Source organism: Synchiropus splendidus, chromosome 13 (genome assembly GCF_027744825.2).
Source record: "Synchiropus splendidus isolate RoL2022-P1 chromosome 13, RoL_Sspl_1.0, whole genome shotgun sequence".
In the NCBI taxonomy this organism is placed as follows: domain Eukaryota; kingdom Metazoa; phylum Chordata; class Actinopteri; order Syngnathiformes; family Callionymidae; genus Synchiropus; species Synchiropus splendidus.
This window is the reverse complement of record NC_071346.1, coordinates 770,601-791,325: the sequence shown is the minus strand read 5'-3', so window position 1 is coordinate 791,325 and position 20,725 is coordinate 770,601. Positions and strand designations below refer to the sequence as shown.

At 53.5% G+C, this 20,725-nt stretch overlaps 3 protein-coding genes across 19 annotated transcripts in view; 1 reads left to right on the top strand and 2 right to left on the bottom strand.

Annotated features, from left to right (window-relative positions):
• obscnb (obscurin, cytoskeletal calmodulin and titin-interacting RhoGEF b) overlaps positions 1-6,858 on the bottom strand; it is a 40,594-nt gene extending 33,736 nt beyond the window's left edge. For all 15 annotated transcript variants that reach the window (XR_008416436.1, XM_053884029.1, XM_053884025.1 and 12 more), the window contains exons 1-9: positions 6,573-6,858; positions 4,413-5,459; positions 2,172-2,441; positions 1,854-2,114; positions 1,456-1,761; positions 1,107-1,373; positions 913-1,016; positions 377-545; positions 38-313 (exon numbers count right to left, since the gene is read on the bottom strand). Coding sequence is in view for 14 of the 15 variants with exons in the window: in XM_053884029.1 (XP_053740004.1) it covers positions 38-313; positions 377-545; positions 913-1,016; positions 1,107-1,373; positions 1,456-1,761; positions 1,854-2,114; positions 2,172-2,441; positions 4,413-5,451 (2,692 nt within the window). In the remaining variant the exon portion in view is untranslated. The remainder of the gene's footprint in view (positions 1-37; positions 314-376; positions 546-912; positions 1,017-1,106; positions 1,374-1,455; positions 1,762-1,853; positions 2,115-2,171; positions 2,442-4,412; positions 5,460-6,572) is intronic.
• Positions 6,859-8,089: 1,231 nt separating this feature from the next.
• On the bottom strand, positions 8,090-16,389 carry atg9b (autophagy related 9B). Of its 2 annotated transcripts, none has more exons than XM_053883255.1 (13): positions 15,762-16,389; positions 15,617-15,660; positions 15,458-15,522; positions 14,849-15,019; positions 12,756-12,897; positions 11,933-12,681; positions 11,721-11,874; positions 11,424-11,603; positions 11,116-11,361; positions 10,812-11,050; positions 10,654-10,747; positions 10,090-10,168; positions 8,090-9,840 (listed from the first exon to the last, which is right to left on the bottom strand). In XM_053883255.1, exons 1-13 carry the CDS (start codon positions 15,868-15,870, stop codon positions 9,695-9,697), a joined length of 2,418 nt encoding a protein of 805 aa, XP_053739230.1. In that variant the 5' UTR covers positions 15,871-16,389; the 3' UTR covers positions 8,090-9,694. The 2 variants fall into 2 exon arrangements, with proteins under 2 accessions (XP_053739230.1, XP_053739229.1); XM_053883254.1 differs by having other exon boundaries at positions 10,084-10,168; positions 15,762-16,387.
• Positions 16,390-16,413: 24 nt separating this feature from the next.
• abcb8 (ATP-binding cassette, sub-family B (MDR/TAP), member 8) lies at positions 16,414-20,649 on the top strand. Of its 2 annotated transcripts, XM_053883256.1 has the most exons (16): positions 16,414-16,775; positions 17,550-17,871; positions 17,936-18,091; positions 18,173-18,267; positions 18,339-18,444; positions 18,503-18,664; positions 18,723-18,808; positions 18,867-18,964; positions 19,036-19,141; positions 19,208-19,241; positions 19,301-19,437; positions 19,513-19,607; positions 19,674-19,807; positions 19,873-20,020; positions 20,088-20,338; positions 20,408-20,649. In XM_053883256.1, the coding sequence occupies exons 1-16, from the start codon at positions 16,669-16,671 to the stop codon at positions 20,489-20,491; spliced, it is 2,121 nt and encodes a 706-aa protein (XP_053739231.1). In that variant the 5' UTR covers positions 16,414-16,668; the 3' UTR covers positions 20,492-20,649. The 2 variants fall into 2 exon arrangements, with proteins under 2 accessions (XP_053739231.1, XP_053739232.1); XM_053883257.1 differs by lacking the exons at positions 16,414-16,775; positions 17,550-17,871; positions 17,936-18,091; ... (4 more) ...; positions 18,867-18,964; positions 19,208-19,241 and having other exon boundaries at positions 19,053-19,141; positions 19,242-19,437.
• Positions 20,650-20,725: the final 76 nt, after the last annotated feature.

Here is a 20,725-nt window from a genome sequence, read left to right as displayed (position 1 = left end):
AGAAAACCTTCCCCTCCATTGCAAGTCCACCACTGACCTTTAATCTTGACCTGGAATGTGACTTTATCGGCGGCCGTCTCGCAGGAGTAGTGCCCTTCGTCGCTCTTCTTAGCATTTTTAATGATCAGCTTCCTTTGAGTTCCTTTGGACACCATCACGGTTCTTTGGTCCTCTGTGATCTCCACTTGGTCTTTCCTCCACACGACGGCGGCGCCGACCGGGGAGACTTGGCAGGTCAGCTCAAGATCTCCTTTGAGGCAGGAGGACATGGCGACAGGACCTCGGGCCTTGTTGAGGAACTTGGCGGGTTCGTCTGCAGAAGACCAAGTTAAAGAGGCCGCTCCTCACCAAGAGAATGTGGAGTGTGGAGCGCAACCTTTCAGGGCCAGTTTGAGGGACATTCTGTCCTCGGCCAGGACGCACTCGTAGGTGCCCACGTCTTCTTCTGTCACGTTGTTCACCAGCAGGATTCTCCTGCGGTCCACCACCAGACTTTCATACTTCTTGCCCATTTTGAGTTCTCTGCCATTTCTCATCCAAACCACCTGAAAAACGGGAGACGGTGAAGCAGCTGAGGACTCACCTGAAGAACATCAGAGCTCTCATTTGTTCACATCAAATCACGTTGCTGTCAATCAAATTTAGAATTGGCTTTGCTTGAAGACCAATGAACCAAAAGGATGGAAATGTTGGCATTTAGTGACATGGGCGAGTGAAAATGCAGTGGCCAGGTGAACATGACATTCGCTCTTCCTGACGACCGGCCTTTATGTCCAGGCGCTGGAGACCAGACATTCTGTCCCTTCGTTCCAACAGCCCCGACCTCCTCTGCACGTCAGTATCATCCGCTTTAAAACGCTCTCACCGCTGGCTCTGGTCCACCAGAATGCCAAGGCGCTCCGGAACACATACCTGCGCCTCGTAATCCGACACCTCTGCAGTCAGCTGAGCCGAAGCTTGGGCGCCGCAGGTCACCTCCCGCTGTTCCGACCGATTGGTGAACCTGACAGCGGGGGCTAAAAATACAGGTGGCGGGTCAGAGAGCAGCCACCACTGGCTTCATAGAACAAACAGGCCCGGAGCAGCGCCACACGTCCAACACGTACCCTTCACGCTTAAAGTGCAGGAGCTCTGAGAGCCGCCACCGGTGAAGTGGAGCGTGGCCCCGTTCATCTGGGCCGTCACCACACGGATCAGCAAGGTGTGCGTGTTCTTGGACCTGGTGATGAGGTAGTCGGCGCCGCTGCGCAGGAGGCGCTGGTTCATGGACCAGGAGCCGGAGCAGACGGCGGAGAGCTCCACAGAGACGGAGAGCTCCTCGCCAGCCACAGCGCTGCTGTCGCTCAGGCCTCTCTTCACCTCGGCCGTGGGCTCTTCCACACACACAAGCGACAGGAAGGTGAGGCCAGCCTTCACAGAACACGCAGCATGAACGCGTGAGACCATCAGCGGTACCTAGGTAGAAGCTGCCCGGGACCTCCAGGTAGGGACTCTGGCCAAAGTCGTTGACAGCAGAGAGCCGGAACTGGTAGCTGGCTTCTTCAGCGAAGTTGCTGATGGTGAGTTCAGTGGAGAGAAGAGCCTCTCCAGCGTTGCAGCGCTGCCATGTCTGAGCGCCGACCTTGCGCCTCTCCACCAGGTAGCCCTTGATGGGCACAGGCCTGTCGCTGTCGGGAGGGGACCAGCGCAGCGTGAGGGAGGAGGCCGTCTTGTTCTGCACCGCGGCGTCCGCAGGGGGATCGGGAGGATGCCTCCTGGCAGCTGGGGGACACAGCATGGCAAGAGACAGACGTGAAGCACGCGCTTCTCTGGTGAGGAAGTGTCCGTCAGCGTCGCAGAGACGCGTCCCTCACCAGTGACTGTGAATCTGGTGGAGGTCTTGCAGTCTCCGGCCACGAAGGCCACCTCTCCGGAGTCGTCGGCTCGGCAGTCTCTGATGGTGAGCGTGTACTGCCTGAGCGCACAGGCCACGGCCACCCGGCCGTCGGCCTTCAGCCTGTTGCCGTCGCGTGTCCAGTAGGCGTCGGCGCAGGGATGCTCCAGCTCCACGCAGAAGATGACCGTGTCACTCACCGGGACCACCGTCCTCCGAGGAAGCTTCTTGGTGATGTTGCCTGGCAGAGACCCAGTCAATAGCTCTGACTAAAACCGTGCAGGACAGGCGGACATACCCAGAACCGTGAGCTCAGCCACCGTGCGACTCCCTTCCTTCATTTCACAGATGTACACGCCATCGTCGTTGGTGGTGACGTTGTGAATGGTGAGGCTGCGCAGCGTTCCTCTCTCCTCCATGCGGTACTTCAGGTTCTGTTCCAGCCGCGTCTCCTCCATGAACCAGTTGGTCTGGCTCAAGGTGGAAGGCACCTCACACATCAGCGTGGCAGAGGTCTTCTCCTGCACCTCCACGTCCTGGAGCTTCCTCCTGAAGGGCACTTTGGGCTCTGGAATGAACACACGCACCTTCCTCAGACATCTACTCCCTGTGCTTCTCAAGTAGACTGCGCTCCTTCCTATGCTTTGGTTTTTGTGTTCACCATTCTCCGTTAAATGTTCAACATGGCGGAACCAGATATTCAAAGTCTCGTAGGATATCGCTGTCACGGAAGGAGTTTGAAAACTACTGGCAGCAGTGACTGCCTGGCTCCAGAGAGCTTGGGCTCTGTGGAGGTGGAGATGTGTCCGCCATCCATCCATCCACCCATCCACCCATCCATCCCTAACATCCATCCATCCACCCTTCCATCCATCCATCCATCCATCCACTCATCCATCCATCATCCATCCATCCATCCATCCACCCACCCATCCATCCCTAACATCCATCCACCCTTCCATCCATCCATCCATCCATCCACTCATCCATCCATCATCCATCCATCCATCCATCCATCCACCCACCCACCCACCCATCCATCCATCCATCATACATCATCCATCCACTCATCCATCCATCCATCCACTCATCCATCCATCCATCCATCCATCCATCCATCCATCCATCCACCCTTCCATCCATCCATCCATCCATCCACTCATCCATCCATCATCCATCCATCCATCCATCCATCCACCCACCCACCCACCCATCCATCCATCCATCCATCCATCATACATCATCCATCCACTCATCCATCCATCCATCCACTCATCCATCCATCCATCCATCCACCCATCCATCCATCCCTAACATCCATCCATCCACCCTTCCATCCATCCATCCATCCATCCATCCATCCAAAGAATATTTGACTCTTTGAAATGTCACAACTGGAACCCTGGTGTTTCCCTGAGCTGCACTCTGTCCCCGCTGCATCAGCAGTCTCCTTCTATTCCTGGACAAACAGTCCTCTTTTAAACGCCACCCCAAAGCACTTTGGGTCGCAGCCAACATTTTAACATGATATATTGGAGAGTCAAGCGTTGAAACAAGTTATTTATGAGTCCCAACTTCCTCAGTGAATCACACAGAACTTCTGCGCGAGAAAGTAAAGACAAGACTCCGTGATTCAAAGAGTCACCACCTCACCATCTCGGAAAGCTCCCTCCACATGAGAGAAGAACATCCGGTAACTGACCCGCTCCCCCGCCACCACGCTGAATCAAACACGCTTCCTTCTTTGACTCCACTCATTGTTCATCCCACCCTTTATCAGGAACTAGCCGCTAGAAAGATCCTCATGTTTGGCTCAGGTGCACCACACTGGTGCAGACCACAGGAGTCAAACTCAAGGCCCGGGTGCCAAATCTGGCCCCCCGAGTCACTTTACGTGACTCAGCGTCAGATGCAATGACCGAGGAGGAATCGAGGTCAGCATGAGAGGGACTTGAAGAAAAGCAGGTGGATGTTTGTGTCTCTTGTGTTCGGAGAGTTGGGAGCAGAAGGACACACAGATGGTGATCCCTCTCTCATCCTCCAAGAGTTAAAAGACTAGACCGTGGTTAGACTTGCACCTCCAGTTAGAGGGGCAGAGTCCACTCATGAGCCCAGATCTTCCCAGATGCTGCCACCAAACGACAAGGTGCGACCTGAGCTTCTACTGACTGACATGGTTCTGGAAGGTCTGAGGCCGTGCTTCCTGGCAGCAAGGTTGTGTCCACAGCCACTACCCTCTGGGGTGACACGTACAATGGAGGACGGAGGTTTGTCTAGTGGCTCTTCAGTTCTTCCCCTGGGACTCATGTGAGCTGCAGTAAGTGAGGAACTGTGAACCACTCATCACCAGCAAAAATAGCTGCAACACTACACTGTCCCTCAGACGCAAGGCGTGTTGTGAGGGGCCACACACAAGCTCAGCCTCCGAGCACAACGTGCCACCTCGTCCCTGACCACAGAAGAGGTCCAACCTTGAGACCCCAAAGCTGCCGAACCCTTCTTCACAGCGATAAATCCATCAGACCAAGGGGCGACTCACCCTTGACGGTGACCAGCACGGCGCTGTAGGTCTGGCCGGCCATGTTGGTGGCGTTGCAGGTGTAGAGGCCGTTGTCAGCCTGCTTGCAGTACAGGATCTTCAGGATGAAGTTCTCGGCCTGGTCCTCATAGATGAGGTGGCGGCGGCCCTCGCTGATGTTGGCGCCATCTTTCCTCCAGATGATGTGAGGTTTGGGGTGGCCCGTCACGAAGCAGCTGAGCTTGGCGTGCTTGCCCTCCGTCACCGTGCAGGTCCGGGTGAAGACGCCCTTGGGCAGCGCGGCCAGCGCCGACGACCTCGTCTCAAGCGCCTGACTGGCGTCCGACACGTCTTGGGTGCGGAAGATGGAGATGTCCTTCTTCATCTCCTCCTTGCGTTTCTGCAGGTGGGACAGCAGGGAGGTGTGCTGGTCGCCACCCACCTGCCGGGCGTCCTGGGGGTCCACAGCCAGCGTGGCGGCGGCTTGAGCCCGGCCCACCGGGTTCTGGGCCCTGCAGGTGTAGGTGCCGGCATCCAGGCTGCGGACGCTCTGGATCTTCAGGGTGCTGCCGTCGCTGTCGGACAGCACCTTGACGCGGTTGGACTCCCCCAGGTAGCGGCCGTCTTTCTCCCAGTCGAAGTTGGCCTCGGGGTGCGCGGCCACGCGGCAGTGGAAGAGCACGTCGCCCCCCAGAACCACGCGGGCCGAGGTGGGCTTGAGCAGGAAGACGGGGGCCCTCTGGGCCAGCTCGGCCGGCAGCGCCACCTTCAGGGTCACGGCGGCGTAGGCCTCGCCCACCGTGTTTTTGGCCCGGCACATGTACTGGCCGCTGTCCTCCAGCGTCAGGTCGTAGATGGTGAGGCGGTACACATCTCCGTCCTCCACGGTTTTGAAGCGGCCCCCGGGCGTGAGCTTCAGCTTCTCTTTCTCCCAGGTGATGAGTGGAGTCGGGCTGCCCACAATGGTGCAGCTGAGCGAGGCGTCCTTGCCCACGCACACGGCGAAAGCCTTGGGGCGGCTCAGGAATCTGGGGGCCCCCCCAAACAGGTTTGGATCCATCGTTTGTCCTGGAAGACAAAGTTCAGTGTCACAGCAACAAGTCAGTGACTCCAGCACAACGTCAAGTCAAACTTCCTGGAAGCACAGGGGCGTCAGGCCGCACCCGGAGCACAACATCAGCCACAGCTGCACGGGAGCTGAGTGAACAAATTCAAGGCTTTCTCTAGAGACGCGGCGGTAGATGCACCCAAAGACCACGGTCCTCTCTCTCATCTGCCTCCACTGACTGACGGGGCAATAACCAACTCACGTGACTCCTTCTGAACGTGGACCAAAACATCAGACGAGATAGAGATTCTGAGAAGCAGAAGTGGACTTTGGAAACTAGACTTGTATGTCATAATGTTTGGGACTGTTATCGTCATGTTGAGCCACTCAGGTCTGATGTCTGTCTTCATGGACACGTTTGAGTTCAGTCTTGCACACTTGGAAACAGACCTGCAGCGAGGTTACGTCCAGATGAGCCCAAAACAACAGAGATGGAACTGGACAAACAAGCCGTCACTGCAGCAGCAGCAGCAGCAGCAGCGTGAATGTGTTTGACAGCATTCTGGGACGGTTATTTATTTCAATAATGACGACTCTCGCATCTTGTTTCCTCTCACCGTGGTTCACCTACAATCACATCATATCAATGCTCGTCTTGTTTTTTAGTTTCGGCAGTAACAACAGCATAAGACCAACAGAGACTTCAACGGTTTCCACCGGGCCCAGCAACAATAACACAAGTAGGAAGGTCACAGGGAGGAGATACTGCGCCTCTCAGAGAGTGACATTTGCTCGCTCCGTCACCTCCGCGGCGCGGTCGCACCGAGGCCCAAAAATAGCCTCAGCTGTCCGACTCCGTCTCCGTCCACTTCCATTTGTAGAAGCGAGAGCCGCCAGCTGTCGGATAAAGCTCTGCCTCCACAATGGACTTCCCGTTTAACTTCACACCAATGTGGTTGAACCTCGGAACAAACATTTTCCATCACAGAAATGTCACTGCTTCGTTCATTTACAGCACACAGTTAGCATGACGGCTCCTGGTTCACGCCAAACTCAGCACAGGTAGAAGGCAAAACTGGGACAGAACTTGTGTAGGTTGCGTGAGGAAAGTGAAGTGCAACTTCAGGGCTCACCTGGAGTCTTCAGCCACTCAGGTGCAGCACGTGGGCCCCTCCGCGCCACAGGTTCCCCTCGTAAATCCCACGGTAGAATGAAGCGCTGAGATCTCCACTAAACGGCGGCGGATTCAGGCAGGAGGAACATCCCGCAGGAGGGCGGCGGACTAGACGCGTGTTTTCTTTCTCCTCCGGTGCTCATGATGCAGATCGCTGACGCGCCTGCTTTGGCGCAGCCTCCTTTCCAAAATAGACCTGTGGCGCGCTGCTGTTGTTGCGCATCAACGACAACAGTGGCGGGCGAGTGGCTTCATCAAACCTGAGCCTCAAACCTCTCCTGACGGCAACAGCGCCCACGATATTTCTCTGCGATTTAAGCGCGCATGTTGTCAGTTGTAGAAGGTCCACAGAATGCAATGGCGTGAGCTTTTCTGCGGCAGTATTTCAATTTCAAGAATAAAAATGTGAAGGAAAACAACTGTAAACCCGTCCTGAATGGAATTTCTGCCCTTGTTAAAGGTCTTCAGACCTATCTGAGGGCAGGACAGCTCATCTGATCTGATCTACTGGCAGGTGAAGGAGCAGAACACACGGTCAGAGAACATGAATCTGAGCAAACTGCCTCTCAAGTCTCAGCAGGGGTTTCCAGAAGACACCTCCACTGTGTGTGTGTGTGTTTGGTGCTGGTCCGTTACACCCAGGGAGACAGAAGATCCAAGTGGTTGGCAGCCCAGTCTCAGGTGGCCAAAAGAACATGGGACGTCTGAGACTGAGGAGCGGGAAGAAGGCGACTCTCCTCGGGCCCAGCCCACCGTTTGATGCTCCATTCTTTGGAGGCCGTGCTGGGCGGACTTCCCCTCCCAGCAGGTCAGTGAGTGACAGCGGCAGCTCGCATGGAACCTGATTCAAACCTCCAACACTCTAGCAGACACTAATCCACTTTGCTGCCTGCTGCTCCAGCTTTTGTCAGACGCTTCCAGTTTTAGGAGGAAAAGCGCTTCTGATCACGCTGCGTTTGCAACACCGGGGCAGATTCAGAGACTGGACTTGTTTGACCACAGTGTCAATCGCTCCCTTTAGATGTCGACACGTCCGGTGAAATCAGACTCATTAGTCCTGTCAACCTGACATTAAACCTGACGCTGGGGATGAAGGTCACGCTGGGATCAGGTTGACAGGAAACCTTGGACCTGGACATGGACTTCCAAATGAGATGGTCCAAGACATAGGTCACCACAGCGTCACCCTGAGTTCTGCAGTGCCTTCACTACGTGACTAACTTAAACGGCGTCAGTACACCTGACCTCAGATCTGACCCGAGGAGGACCCAAGGACAAGGACAGGGTCTTTGGTCCACGGAGGCAGTCTCCAGTACTTTGTTGTTTTGAATGTGATCAGGGTTTAGTGGGGACCTATGGAGAGCAGCAGCAGTGCAGCGAATACAGGGCACAGAGCTAAGCTGATGACGCTTCTTCATCATCATCACTCGTAAACATGGAGAAAGGGAAGCTGTAAAGAGGTGAGGGCCACAAGAGTGAGAGAAAATTAAATAGGTTTATTTAAAATAAACACGGCAGAACCAGAGAACCTGACGTTTGCGTCGCAGCTCTACTCACACACACAAAACGACACACGTCATGTAAAGCTGCGGCCAGTTCATTTGGCATGTTTCAGTTTTCAGCTCGTGGAAATGACAACAACAGACAGCTGAGTGGAAGAAGACGGGACGCCTGGGTAGCACCTTGATCCAGTCACTGGGACGTGGAGAGAAACGAGTGACCAAATGTGTCACAGAAAAAAAAAAAAAACAACCAAAAAAAAAAGTCACTCGTTCACAACAACCTGCATGGAGTTAATACTGGACATAACACTTGCTGCCAAACCAACCATCCCAGCTACAGGACGCACAGTGGCTTCTACGGAGAGCAAATATTAAGGCACTGCTTGAAGAACGGAGCGGATGGGCCAACACTGAGGGTCGCAACAGCTTCTGAGGGGACCGGGAGCTGGACCCAGGGACTGTGGCACACGTCCACGCCCATCCCTTTGTGAGCGTTTGACATCTCCACCAGGACGTGTGTGTCATAGTGATGTCAGTGCAAGTCATAGTTTTTAAAGCCAACACAAACAAACAAGAGTGAGGTGAGGAACCAATGATCTGGAGAGTGTTGCAGTTCGAGCAAACACCCTCGTGACCAGGCCACTCCATCATGAGAAGCTCAACTTGCTGCTCTCATTTTGCAGCAGGGTTGTGTAATAGACGGTAATTACATGATGCAGAGTCGTGACGTGAACAGCTGCTCAACACACTGCCAGTGACAGAGCGCGTCACCAGTGAGCAGGTCAAACATCTAAATGGAGATGGTGGGAGTCAAGCTGTGGACTGTGATGCTAAAGTTACAATCTTTGATTCGTCTAACGCAAACAGGAGGATGAGATTAGTCAAAAATCCAAGCTCTACTTCTGTGGAAAACATACCATCATTCCAATAGAAGGTTTGGAGGTTCATAAAAAAAAGAGAATTATCGAGGCTTGCTCAACATCCCCCCGCCCCCCAGGTCAACGTACATGAGAGACATATATTAAAATCATACTTGGCATAAATATTTCAGGGTGAATAAAGGAAGGTCTGTCGCGGGTGAGAGGGCGCACAAGCGTACTTACACACAAGACAAGGGCTGAGGTATCGACTGGGAGGCGTTGGTCTCTGAGGTCAACATGAAGGCCTGACTCCCCTGCATGCACAGGAGCGCCAGCGACTTGTTAGAGCAGTCTGCTAACACACAGTGGTAAAACAAAGCGCCGCTCAACTAAACCTGTCGACTCAAACACAGGGTGGCAGCAGCACTGACGCTTCAGCGCTTCAACACTGTGCATGTGCACATGATTCTGGATAAGACTTTGACAGTATATTTACACACCTCGTCACAACACGTCTGGCGAGCCAGTGGCTGAACCTTAAATCGACAGATGGAAGACAAATGGATTCCCTCCGGTCCTGGTCTGCACGACGGCTCGGGCCCAGTGGTTATATACACAGATGCTCACGGCACCTCCGTGGTGTCTTCCTCAGGCCACGCTGTCCGCCGCGCATGTGTGAAGGCTCCACCAAAGAGTCAACCACCTTCTGGGAAGGCACTTCAGCTACTGGCCGTCGCGGCCCTGTGGGAGCCACTGTTGAGCTCCTCTTCCTCTTCATCTTCCTCCTCTTCCTCCTGCCAGCCGCCCAGGTGCACGGGGGTGGGCAGGGAAGTGGTGGAGCTCAGTCGAGCGCGGTCCTGGAAGCCTGGGGCGAGAAGCAACACCGAGAGTTGGTGGCAGAATCCACACCCAACTTGCCGAACTTGGATTCAAGAATCAAGTCTTTCTCATGGTTTACAGTCTAGAGGTTGGTTAAGACAAATGATGTCATGGAGATCCACAACATGGAACAAGGAAGTGTGTGGCTGTGAGCCAGGTCTAGCACCCGTCTGAGAAACAGCCGACACCATCCAAAGTTTCACTGACGTCAGAAGTCGTGAGAGCAGACCTGTACCGGGGTGCAGCTCTCTCATCGGCACTGGGGTCTGCCACTGTCCGGAGCTTCTCTGTGGGTGGGAGGTTTGCTGGTGTAGCTGCGGAGACAGAGAGGCCCATTCACAGACATGATCCCACAATCTCACACCACGAAGCGGAGCTCTGCATTCCGAGTGTCACATGACTCCGAGATTTTCAGGCAGCCGGGAACCAGGCCGTGTCAGTGGGCCGTCCCGTGACGGTGGAACTTCTCATTCCTCTGCATCTGACATGCTACAAGGACAACCGTTTCACTGTGTTCCAGATTCATCAGAATATTCACTTGTTCATAGCATACGTTCACCCGAAGCATTCTCATCTTTAGACAGATACTCTTAAGTGTCTAGATGACATATCTTTAACTTCCATAAGCATCATTTTCCATTCTTCAATTCAATAACCACCAACAGAAACTGTACTCAGTTGAACCAGTAGAGAGTGCTGAGCCTCAGTTCTACTGGCGTGTGCAGGACTCCAGCACGATGCCACCGTGAACCACGTTCCACCAGTGAGACAGTGGAAGTGGCTGGCGGCTGCTGCTTACCTCGTGCATGTAAATAGCGTGAAGGCTCATCTCAGCCGAGGCGAACTCTGAGTGCAGCGTGGTGCTGCGGTACCGAGCGTCACTGTTGGACATGCTGCAGAGAAGAGAGAGCAGAGTGAGCTGCGTTGGCACCGGCGGACAGCAGACTCTGCCGTCACCTGTCCATGATGGTGCGGTCGCTGCGGTACATGGTGCTCTCTGGATGGACGGAGGCCGGCAGAAGCCCCGGGGAGCGGCCTCTGCTGCCATGTGGCAGCTGGGAGGCAGAGAGGGAGGCCAGGACGCTGGCGGCGGCGGAAGCTGCCGTGCTGGGCGGGAGGAAGCGCTGCTCTGCGCCCTGCAGGCCCGACGCCGTCAGAACCGGGTGAGCCAGGACGCTGGCCAACAAACTCTCCGGCTGAAACAAGAGGGCGACAGAGTGAGAGCTGAAACGTGGACGGCCCACTGCGCCGAGGCTCGTACCATGGTGCCAGACCCGTTGGACTGCAGTGAGCTGCAGAAAGGAGCTTCAGAGAGCAAGAGCTGAGTGGACGGCCCACTCTGAGCGTCGTGGTGCACCTTCTCCTTCAGGTGGCTGATGAAGACGGAGCTCTCCTGGGGCGGCTGCCAGCGCGGGTTCTTGATGGTGAAGTGCATGAGGGACAGCTCCGTCTTGCCGTTCTCAGCCTGCTGGTAGACGGACGCCTCCGTCTGGCCCTCAGACAGCCACTGCAGCAGACACACTCCTTCAGCACCACGGCCCTCCACATGACCTCCGGAAACACTCTTACTGTGGGGTTCCCGTGACGCCTGATGTCCATCTGAGCGAAGGAACAGATGTCCCCCACACCCACCACCTCCACCGTGAAGTTCCTGAAGAAGTCGATGATCTCCAAAGACTTGTTCCTCAGGTGGAAGATGAGGATGAAGGGGGTGACGATGGGACTGAGCAGCTCCTCCAGAATGAACACCTGCATGAGGTGCCATCATTTGACATGGCAGATACTGCAGGACTCGCTGACGTCACATTATCACACGCTGTTTCCACACAATCTGAACGCGTGATGTCATCTCGCGCCCTCTCTTACCGCCTTGTACTGAAACAGCTGAGCCACTTCGTCCCGAGTCTCGCTCTTGTTAGCATTGCCCCTCCAATGGTCCGGCATGTAGTGGATATGGGCCAGCATGCACTGCAGCAGCTGCTCCGGGCACCACACCATGTGCTCGTCCGGGATGAAGGACCTGACGTCAACACAACTGCTCAAACGCCACGTCGGCGGCGGGAATGTGAAGCCCTCACCTGGTGATGGTGATGACGATGCCCAGCACGGTGATGGCCGTCAGGATGTGCTGCACGGTCAGAACGTCCTCGTCGTACACAGTCAGCGCGATGAGTACAGCCAAAACTGAGCCGGAGAAGAAGGCGATGTTCTTGGCCAGCACCGTCAGCAGCGGCGACGTGAAGGAGTTCATGTACTTGGACGTGGGCTTGTAGCCGCGGCCCAGCCGTCCATGGAGCTCGTGGTCCAGCTCGTTGAAGTGACGCAGGTACAAGCGTCCGTAGAGCGACCAGCGGCGGGCGCCCAGGCTGCCGGGCTCCCGCCGGATCACCTCGGTGTAGCTGAAGAAGGCGTAGAGCACCTGCCACACCAGGATGAACGGACACAGCAGCAGATTAGCCAGGCCCATGAGCAGGATGACCCGGCTCAGCTGCTGCGCCAGCTCCAGCCGGTTGCCGTTCCTCTTGTACTTGGGGTGCAGGTTCCACTTGTTTTGGAACAGAGAGCCTGGACCCCAGAAGAGGATGAGCTCGAAGTTGTACTTCAGGCCCTGTGTGAGGAACACCACATTGCCCAGCAGGGGGAGCTGTAGCTGCACCGGCAGAAGAGATTTGTTGATCATGGCCACCATGTAGTTCTTGAAGCGCAGGATGCGGTGATAAATGTCAAGTTCGGTCAGCTCCTTCTTGTGAATGCACATCTGCTGCTCCCGCTGCAGGCTGATGAGCCGATCCTGAACTTCCTGCCACGTGAAGTTGCATAGTTCGTCCTGTGACACGGAGGCGGAGAAAAGCGATTAGTCTGAGTGGGTTTCACGCACCGTCCCTTCATGGGGTTCGTTACCATTCTGATCTTCAGAGCTTTGATGTAGAACTGACGGATCTCCCAGAAGCTCAGGACATTGCAGAAGACTTTCACTAGTCTGTAGATCCAGAAGATGGTGGCCATAACCAGCAGGAAAATAATCCAGCTGTTTCCTTTAATCCTGGGACACAGAAGGTTGCAATGACCAACTACAGTAAAACTGAACGAGGGAATGGGATGTATCGACACAGCCAGGTCCCAGTACGTCTCAAAGTATCTTCACGTCAAGCCTGTCACTCGCAGCCTCTTTAAATGTCCCCTGAAATTCAGCCTTAAGTCTAGATGGTTTCTCATTCAGTAGAGGTGCAATTAGTAGCATCTTAATATTTGACAATAGAATGGTCACATTCTATTGCATACACAGTACATAGGCATAACATCAGCTCCTCCATCATGGACCTTTGAAGTGGTGCAGCTCAAGTTGGTGCACTACAATACAAAGTTTATACCAGCCTTACTTAGAGAAACCAATTATATTCTTAATGAATTCATTCCAAGGTACATATTTAAGCCCCGGCTCTATCAAAGACAAACTATATTGGACTAATTGAGTATTATGTTTTGAGAAATGAAAGTATTTCAAACTCAATTTAAAGGTTTTGCTGCAGGAACAGACCATTTAACAGTGATTTATAAACATCAGTTGTTGACAGCTCCAGTGCTATGTGCCATTGAGATGAGGAAAGGTGAAGGAGAAGAACTAGAACAAGATATCCAAGCTGTAGAGAGCAAAACAAGAACCTGTGACTGGCATGTTATAAATAAATGGGTCTTGCTTAATAAGAGTGAAGACGACTTGTTCCCTTCTTTCAAATGTGGCTCCAGAGTAATTAAAGCTGATGTGCCACTCAGTGTGAAGGACGGAACGCAGTGAGAATGTAACCAATTTGTTGGACATGGAGATCCTTAATTAAAGGCCATGAAGTTTAATTGCCTCTACTCCTCACTCCCAGAGACGACACACTAATTAAAATGACCGAGAAAAGACCCCGTTCAGAGTCTTGGGAAAGAACCAAACTAACACTGGGACATCAGCTCACTCCACCAGTTGAAGTTTCGGTGTCTAGTTTTATCTCTCAGCAGCTATCCGTTACATGACCCTGTCCACAGTGCACACATACTTCTCTCTTCAGTTGCACAGCAAGTGCAGACTCCAGTCATAAACACGAAACTCTGCTTCCTCCGACTCAACCCCTCCTGAACTTACACCAAAAGAGGAATGTGCTACTGTTTTGCACAGAAATGAAGTACTAAACATGTCATCACTTGACGACACAGCTCCGGCAGCAACAAATGAAAAGGCAGGGAGGGACGGTGAGGAAATGTGCCGACGTGGAAATGGACGTTTCTGAATACTGACAAAAAGTTTGAACGGTAAAAAGAACCTTTGTGGGACAAATAAAAGGCCAGCTGCCTGGTTAAAATCCTGCAAGGACCTCGTGAACATATCAAACACAGAGATGGAACTGTGGGTCGGAACACTTCATCTCAGACAGCTGATGGTTTGCATGAGGCACTTTTTCCATGGTCGCACCGGTCGGTTCTGTGTGTGATGACAGAATGTCTCTGGACTACTATGGTGAATGGGAGGGGCCCCAGCTGAAGACAGGCAGCAGCAGCAGCAGCAAATCTCCCCCTCGACAACGCCACAAACAACTGAAGCATGAGTCATGACTGCATCACTGAAGCACCCAAACTCATATTCAATTCATTTTAAATTCTTCTTAAGATCCACAGTTTTTATTTTAGTCTGCCACCAAGTTCACATGCTGAACCACTGTTTGATGTGTCAGTGAGTTAAGCCTGTTTTAAGTCTCCTGTTGTTGACCCGGCCTGGATCAATCACCCTGTTAGGCAACCTCCTAAGCATCTGATACCAGCTGGGTAATGCCAGATAAAACCAACTACGGACACTTCTTTCAAGGCACTAATAATACACCGACCATGTGACAAGCTCAGTGCAACACATCTCAGTGAACCTCCGAAGTCAGACACATCAACAACTTCCCTGATTTCAGTTGACAGGAAATGGCTGCAGAGTAACTGTGGCTGGCTCAATCGAACACACTCACCTGTCAGTGCACTGCTGACTCGGCAGGAGAGCATCATGAATGGTAACCTTGCTTCTGTCCAGCGGGTTGTGGCCCGGCTCAGTGTGATTGACAGCACGATTGGCAAATAGAACGTCGTATTCCACACAGTTGACCAGGAACGTTGTGAACGTAACAACAAACAGAAACTGGCTGCGAGGACATGAGAGAAAGTCAAGAGATTAGGCTTGAAACACACAAACACTGACAGTATGATGTGGCGGCTTCATAATGAAAGGCAACATGAGAGGAGAAGTGAGAGGCGATAAAAGGATGATGATCATGGAACAGTTACATCGTCTGTCAGCCAGGAAATAAACATTCTGAACAGGTTTGTTCAGAGCAGCAGGTGAAGCTGGTCAATAGACTCATCAATCAAGTCAATTAGGGAAGGACAGCAAGGGAACATCCTGATTTCATGGACATATGCAGGCAGTGGAAGGTTGATGCTGTAATAGCATCGCCGCAATAATACATTTGTTGGTTTGTGTCTGTTTTCCTGACATGTTGAATCATCCGGCAGAGAAGTCAATTCATTTCCAGGAGAGAGAATGATGCTATAAACAACACACATATCTGAGAAATACTTACACAAGCTCGAAGAACTCCGACAGCATCATGCATGCAAAGCCATTCTTCTGATGGAAATGGTAGATGTGAGCACAAAGGTCAAGGAAGTCGTGGATGTCTCAGATTTACACATGAACCTGTCTCCATAGCAACAACAGCAAAACACTTATACAAGGATATTCTCGTGAAGAAGTTGTCCAGGTTCTTGATGTGATGCCAGGAGTCTGGAACACACGTGTCAACAGAGTCAAGTTCAAGACTGCACTGTTGCAGCTGGGGGGTCGAGCAAGACGTCTCACTCTGCTGGGAATTATTACCCGCTTACCTTTCAGGCCTTCGGGCACATGGACCAGCAGGTCCTCCTCCCCGGGTGGCGAGTCCTCCTCTATGTCCTCAATTCGCTGGTACTCTTGGTAAGCCTCGAAGTTGGCCATTATCCTCACATTCTTATGACCCGCTCTCGCACAGATGAATAGACGGTGTCGGAGAGAAGCAGCCTGCCGCTACATGCTGTGGCTAGCGACTCAGCCAGAGGGCAACAGCAGCTAGCGTTAGCTGGCTAGCGGCTCCATAGCACCCGGTGGGGGACGGAGGGACCAGTCTCACTTAAGAACAGGAGCCTCGCACTTTGAAGTCGGACGGCGACTTTGTGGTGTCCCGCAACAAAGCAGCTCGTCCCGGACGGACCCGCTCTGTTGTGAGGCGGGGGTGACTCGTCCGTTTGTTTTGTTCCCGAGCAGAACCGCGGCTCGGCGGCGGTCCGGGCGAACGCCAAAGGTACAGGTCCAAGCGAGTCCCCTTCACAAGGCCGCTGGACTCGAGCAGCCCCGCGTCGCTGGCGTCAGGTCCCCACAGGAATCACAGCGTCCCGAGCGAGCCACTGTTGTCTCTCACAAACAAATGTCAACACAGCGTCACGCATGACGCAACGGTCCACCACTGCGTCACTTCCGGAACTCGGCTAGAGTTACTTTATTCATTCCATATTTCAACATCTACGTTCAGTTTTAACTTTTCCATTGATGTAACTCGGACTTGTATCGTGAAAAGAAAAAAAACAAGACTCACTTTCGAGTCTAAACTGAAAGACTCTAAACTGAGCTCGAGGTCCCGCGCGCTCGCCGGAAGTGCCGTGACGGCTCCGTATGGAGGTCGGCTGCCTGGTGCACGGTGGATTACTCTGGCAGAGCTTAACGGTGTCGAGGCGTGTGGCGTTTGGTTTCATCTGAGACATGTTTCAGCTTCACTGGTGCAGGGCCAATGTTACCGCACCCGCCCGCTCGCTCACGCTTCAGCTCCGGTGCCACAGAAAGGCTGCAGATGTGTGGAGGCTCTCACGGTAGGAAGTGAAGCGACCCGGAGCCCCTCAAGCTAGTAACACGTCACTTGTTGTGTAGTCTCCATCAAGGTCAGCTTCGTAGGCAGAAGCACGCATGTGCCGCGATTCAAATGTGACCCTTGTCTCGTGTAAACAGTGTTCTGACTGGATCAGATGCCTTTTAGTTCTCGAGTTAATCTGACGGTAAGTTACATATATGTGATTGATGAAGTGTGCCAGATATTCTAAAACAAAACAGACATTGATTTAATTTGAGTTACAGACAGAGATCATGTGTGCTGTTGGTGGAGGAGTTCAAGTATCTGGAGGTCTTGTTTGTGAGTCAGGGACAGGTGAAGTGTGCGATCTGCCCTCTGCTAGGAACATCTTTGTCATTGAGTTTATCACTGTCATGGTGAAGAAAGAGCTGAGCCAAAAGGCAACGGACAACCTCACTTCCTACTCTCCCCCATGACCGTCAGAGAAGAGAGCAAAGAATGTCTAGGGCTGTTCCCCCCCATGACCCCGCTGAGAAGTGGACCTAACCCTAACCCTAACCAATGGAAGAGCTTGAGCTACAATGGTGCGCCACAAATACCAACACTTGGCAGGGATCGTCAGAAAGGACGTGGTTTCAAATGCATTCAGACAGTAATCAGATTACTATTCGTCTCCTGCTCTGATAGACGACCAAGACCTTGAGCCTGTTAACTTGCGTGTCTTCTATTGATTTGATGACTCCACTTTCAAACATTCTAATGCTGAGCTATGTGTGACTGTTGTGTTCACATCCAGGTGGCACGCCACTCCACAGACACATGGCAGCAGCTCCAGACATCAGTGCAATGCCGTCAAACGACTCTGGGGTTTTTCTCAGAAAGCCGTCCGCCAGTCCTCCACGAGAACGTCCAAACCCTCGGGCGTGTCTGTGGGCCTGGTCCTGACGCCGGGGCTGCTCACGATCTCGGCGAAGCTGCTTTGCAGGCGAGCACACTGCGAGCTGGACCTGAATAACAACAACCTGCTGGAAAGTAAAAAGCCCTTGCCGGAGTTCAAATGGCACATCCTGTGGGAGTTTGTCAAACCTCAGCTGCTGGCTCTGCTGTGTGCCGTGGCGGTAGGTAGCTCCCACGTTGCACCCTGGCCGCCACGACGATGATGAGCATCTCTTTCGCTCCCAGCTGGCGTTTGGCGCGGCCATCTTGAATATTCAGATCCCACTGATGCTGGGGGAGCTGGTGAACGTGGTGGCCCGCCACCTGCGGGAACACGCCGAGGATTTCCTCCGGGAGATCAGGGGTCCGGCTCTGAAGTTGCTGGGGTTGTACGGCGTCCAAGTAAGTCCAACAGTCACGAGAGGACGTGTGTTTAAGACGCCAGCGAGACACTGATCTGCAGTCCATGGCTCACTTGTTCAGGGCCTGCTGACGAGTGGCTACATTATCTTACTCTCCCGGGTGGGCGAGCGAGTGGCCGCAGACATGAGGAAGACCCTTTTTGCGTCTTTACTGAGGTTTGTTTTCACCGACTGAGACTATCGGCATCAGATGAGAGGGAAAACTTGCCTGACCCTGTGTGTTTCAGGCAGGACGTGGCCTTCTTTGACGCCAACAAAACCGGGCAGCTGGTGAACCGACTGACCGCTGACATTCAGGAGTTTAAGTCGTCCTTCAAGCTGGTCATTTCTCAGGTGAGACAAGGTGGCCAAGGTGAGCGCGAACAGCCGAGTGACCGGCTGGTGTTTCCAGGGGCTCCGCAGCATCACGCAGACGCTCGGCTGTTTTGTCTCCCTCTACGTCATCTCTCCCAAACTCACGGGTCTGACGGTCGTCGTGCTTCCGTGCCTCGTCGGAGCCGGCGCCGTCATCGGCTCCTTCCTTCGCAAGCTTTCACGGCAGGCTCAAGAACAGGTACTGCTCAGAGTGGCGTGTGGAGTCACGTGACGCTCAACAATTGGTGGTGTTGAAGGTCGCCAAGGCGACAGGAGTGGCAGACGAAGCGCTGGGGAATGTTCGCACAGTGAAAGCCTTCGCCATGGAGGAGCGGGAGTTGCAGTGAGTGTTTGACTCGCACCTGTCCAACGTGTCCAGTCCTCATGTCTTCTGTGTGCAGGTTGTATGCCTATGAGGTTGACAAGTCATGTGACATGAACGAAAGACTGGGCGCTGGGATCGCAGTCTTTCAAGGCCTGTCCAACATCGCCTTGAACTGTAAGTTGGCTGCCGAAGCACGACGATTTGGTTGTTCGAACATTTCAACGTTTTTTGAATGTTAACATCAGGTATTGTCCTCGGAACCATTTTTGCTGGTGGGACTTTAATTTCCAGCAACGAAATGTCCCCGGGCGACCTCATGTCCTTCCTGGTTGCCTCCCAGACGGTGCAGAGGTAACGGAGAAAGAATAAAAACCCAAATGGGTGTTGACAGTTTGACCAACCTCCCTGTGTCTGCAGGTCTTTAGCAAGTATCTCCATCCTGTTTGGGCAGGTGAGCTGGATCCCCTGTTCTGCCAGAGGTTCAGTGACTCTTCCAAACCCTCTCCACAGATGGTCCGAGGCCTGAGCGCTGGTGCGCGGGTGTTTGAATACCTCTCAGTGAAGCCTTTGATCCCTCTCTCCGGCGGTGGACGCATCCCCTATCATTCTCTGGTCGGGAGGGTGGACTTCACCAACATCTCATTCAGGTCTGAGGCGGAACTGAAGCAAGAAAGAAAGAAAGAAAGAAAGAAAAGCTTATTGTTTAAGTCATTTTTGTGCAGCTACCCAACAAGGCCAGGTCACCAGATCCTGAACAACTTCACGCTAACTCTCCCACCCTGCAAGACTGTGGCCATTGTCGGGGAATCAGGAGGAGGTATGGTCTACGAGCCGCGGGAAACGGAGCTCTCGCCCGTTCACAATGGTTGATGTTGCGTTTTAGGCAAGTCTACAGTTGCGGCCCTGCTGGAGCGTTTCTATGACCCCGGCAGTGGCGTCATCATGCTGGATGGGCTGGACATCCGGACGCTTGACCTCTCGTGGCTCAGAGGAGACGTGATTGGATTCATTAATCAGGTAAGATGGCAGGTGCTGGAACGCTGCTGTCCTGGGAGGCTGGTGATGTTGCGCTCTCCTCTCAGGAGCCGGTCTTGTTCGGCTCGTCCGTCATGGAGAACATTCGATTCGGCCGACCGGGGGCCTGCGACGCCGAGGTCATCGATGCAGCTAAGCAGGCCAACGCTCACGGCTTCATTTCCAGTTTCCCCGAGGGCTACAACACGGTGGTTGGTGTGTGACCTCCCCGGAGGTTTTCCCCAAATGGGAGCGGAGTGCTCACTTGCTGTCTCAACTGCAGGTGAGCGGGGAGTGACCTTGTCAGGGGGGCAGAAGCAGCGCATTGCCATCGCTCGAGCCCTGATCAAGAACCCTGCCGTCCTGGTGCTGGACGAGGCCACCAGCGCTCTGGATGCCGAGTCAGAGCGCGTGGTCCAGGAGGCGCTGGACAGAGCCACCAGGGGGCGCACTGTGCTCGTCATCGCCCACCGGCTGAGCACCATCCGAGGTGCTGACCTCATCTGTGTGCTGAGCAATGGACGTGTGGTGGAGGTAAATGATCCACGGTTGCCGATCACGCCGAGTCAATGATTCCAGTGTTCTAACGCGCTCTGTTTGAAGGCGGGGACTCACAGCGAGCTGCTCAGCAGAGGAGGAATTTATTCGGAGCTGATCCGCCGACAGCAAGCCGAGGAGAGGAAGTGACCGCCGGCGCTCGTGTTCTAGCTCAGAAATGAGAGAGAGTCTATTTTCATTTTAACTGTGTCAGCAGTGGACCAACCGGATCGTCCTGCGATGACAGACTATTTATGAATTGTTTACACTGTACAGTAATAAATTATGTGGAAACAAAGTCAACCGACGTTGTGTATGTTGTACTGTAGGTGGCGCTCTGTCGCTCCCTCAGTCATTCCGCAAAAAGAAGTGGCGTTTTATTGA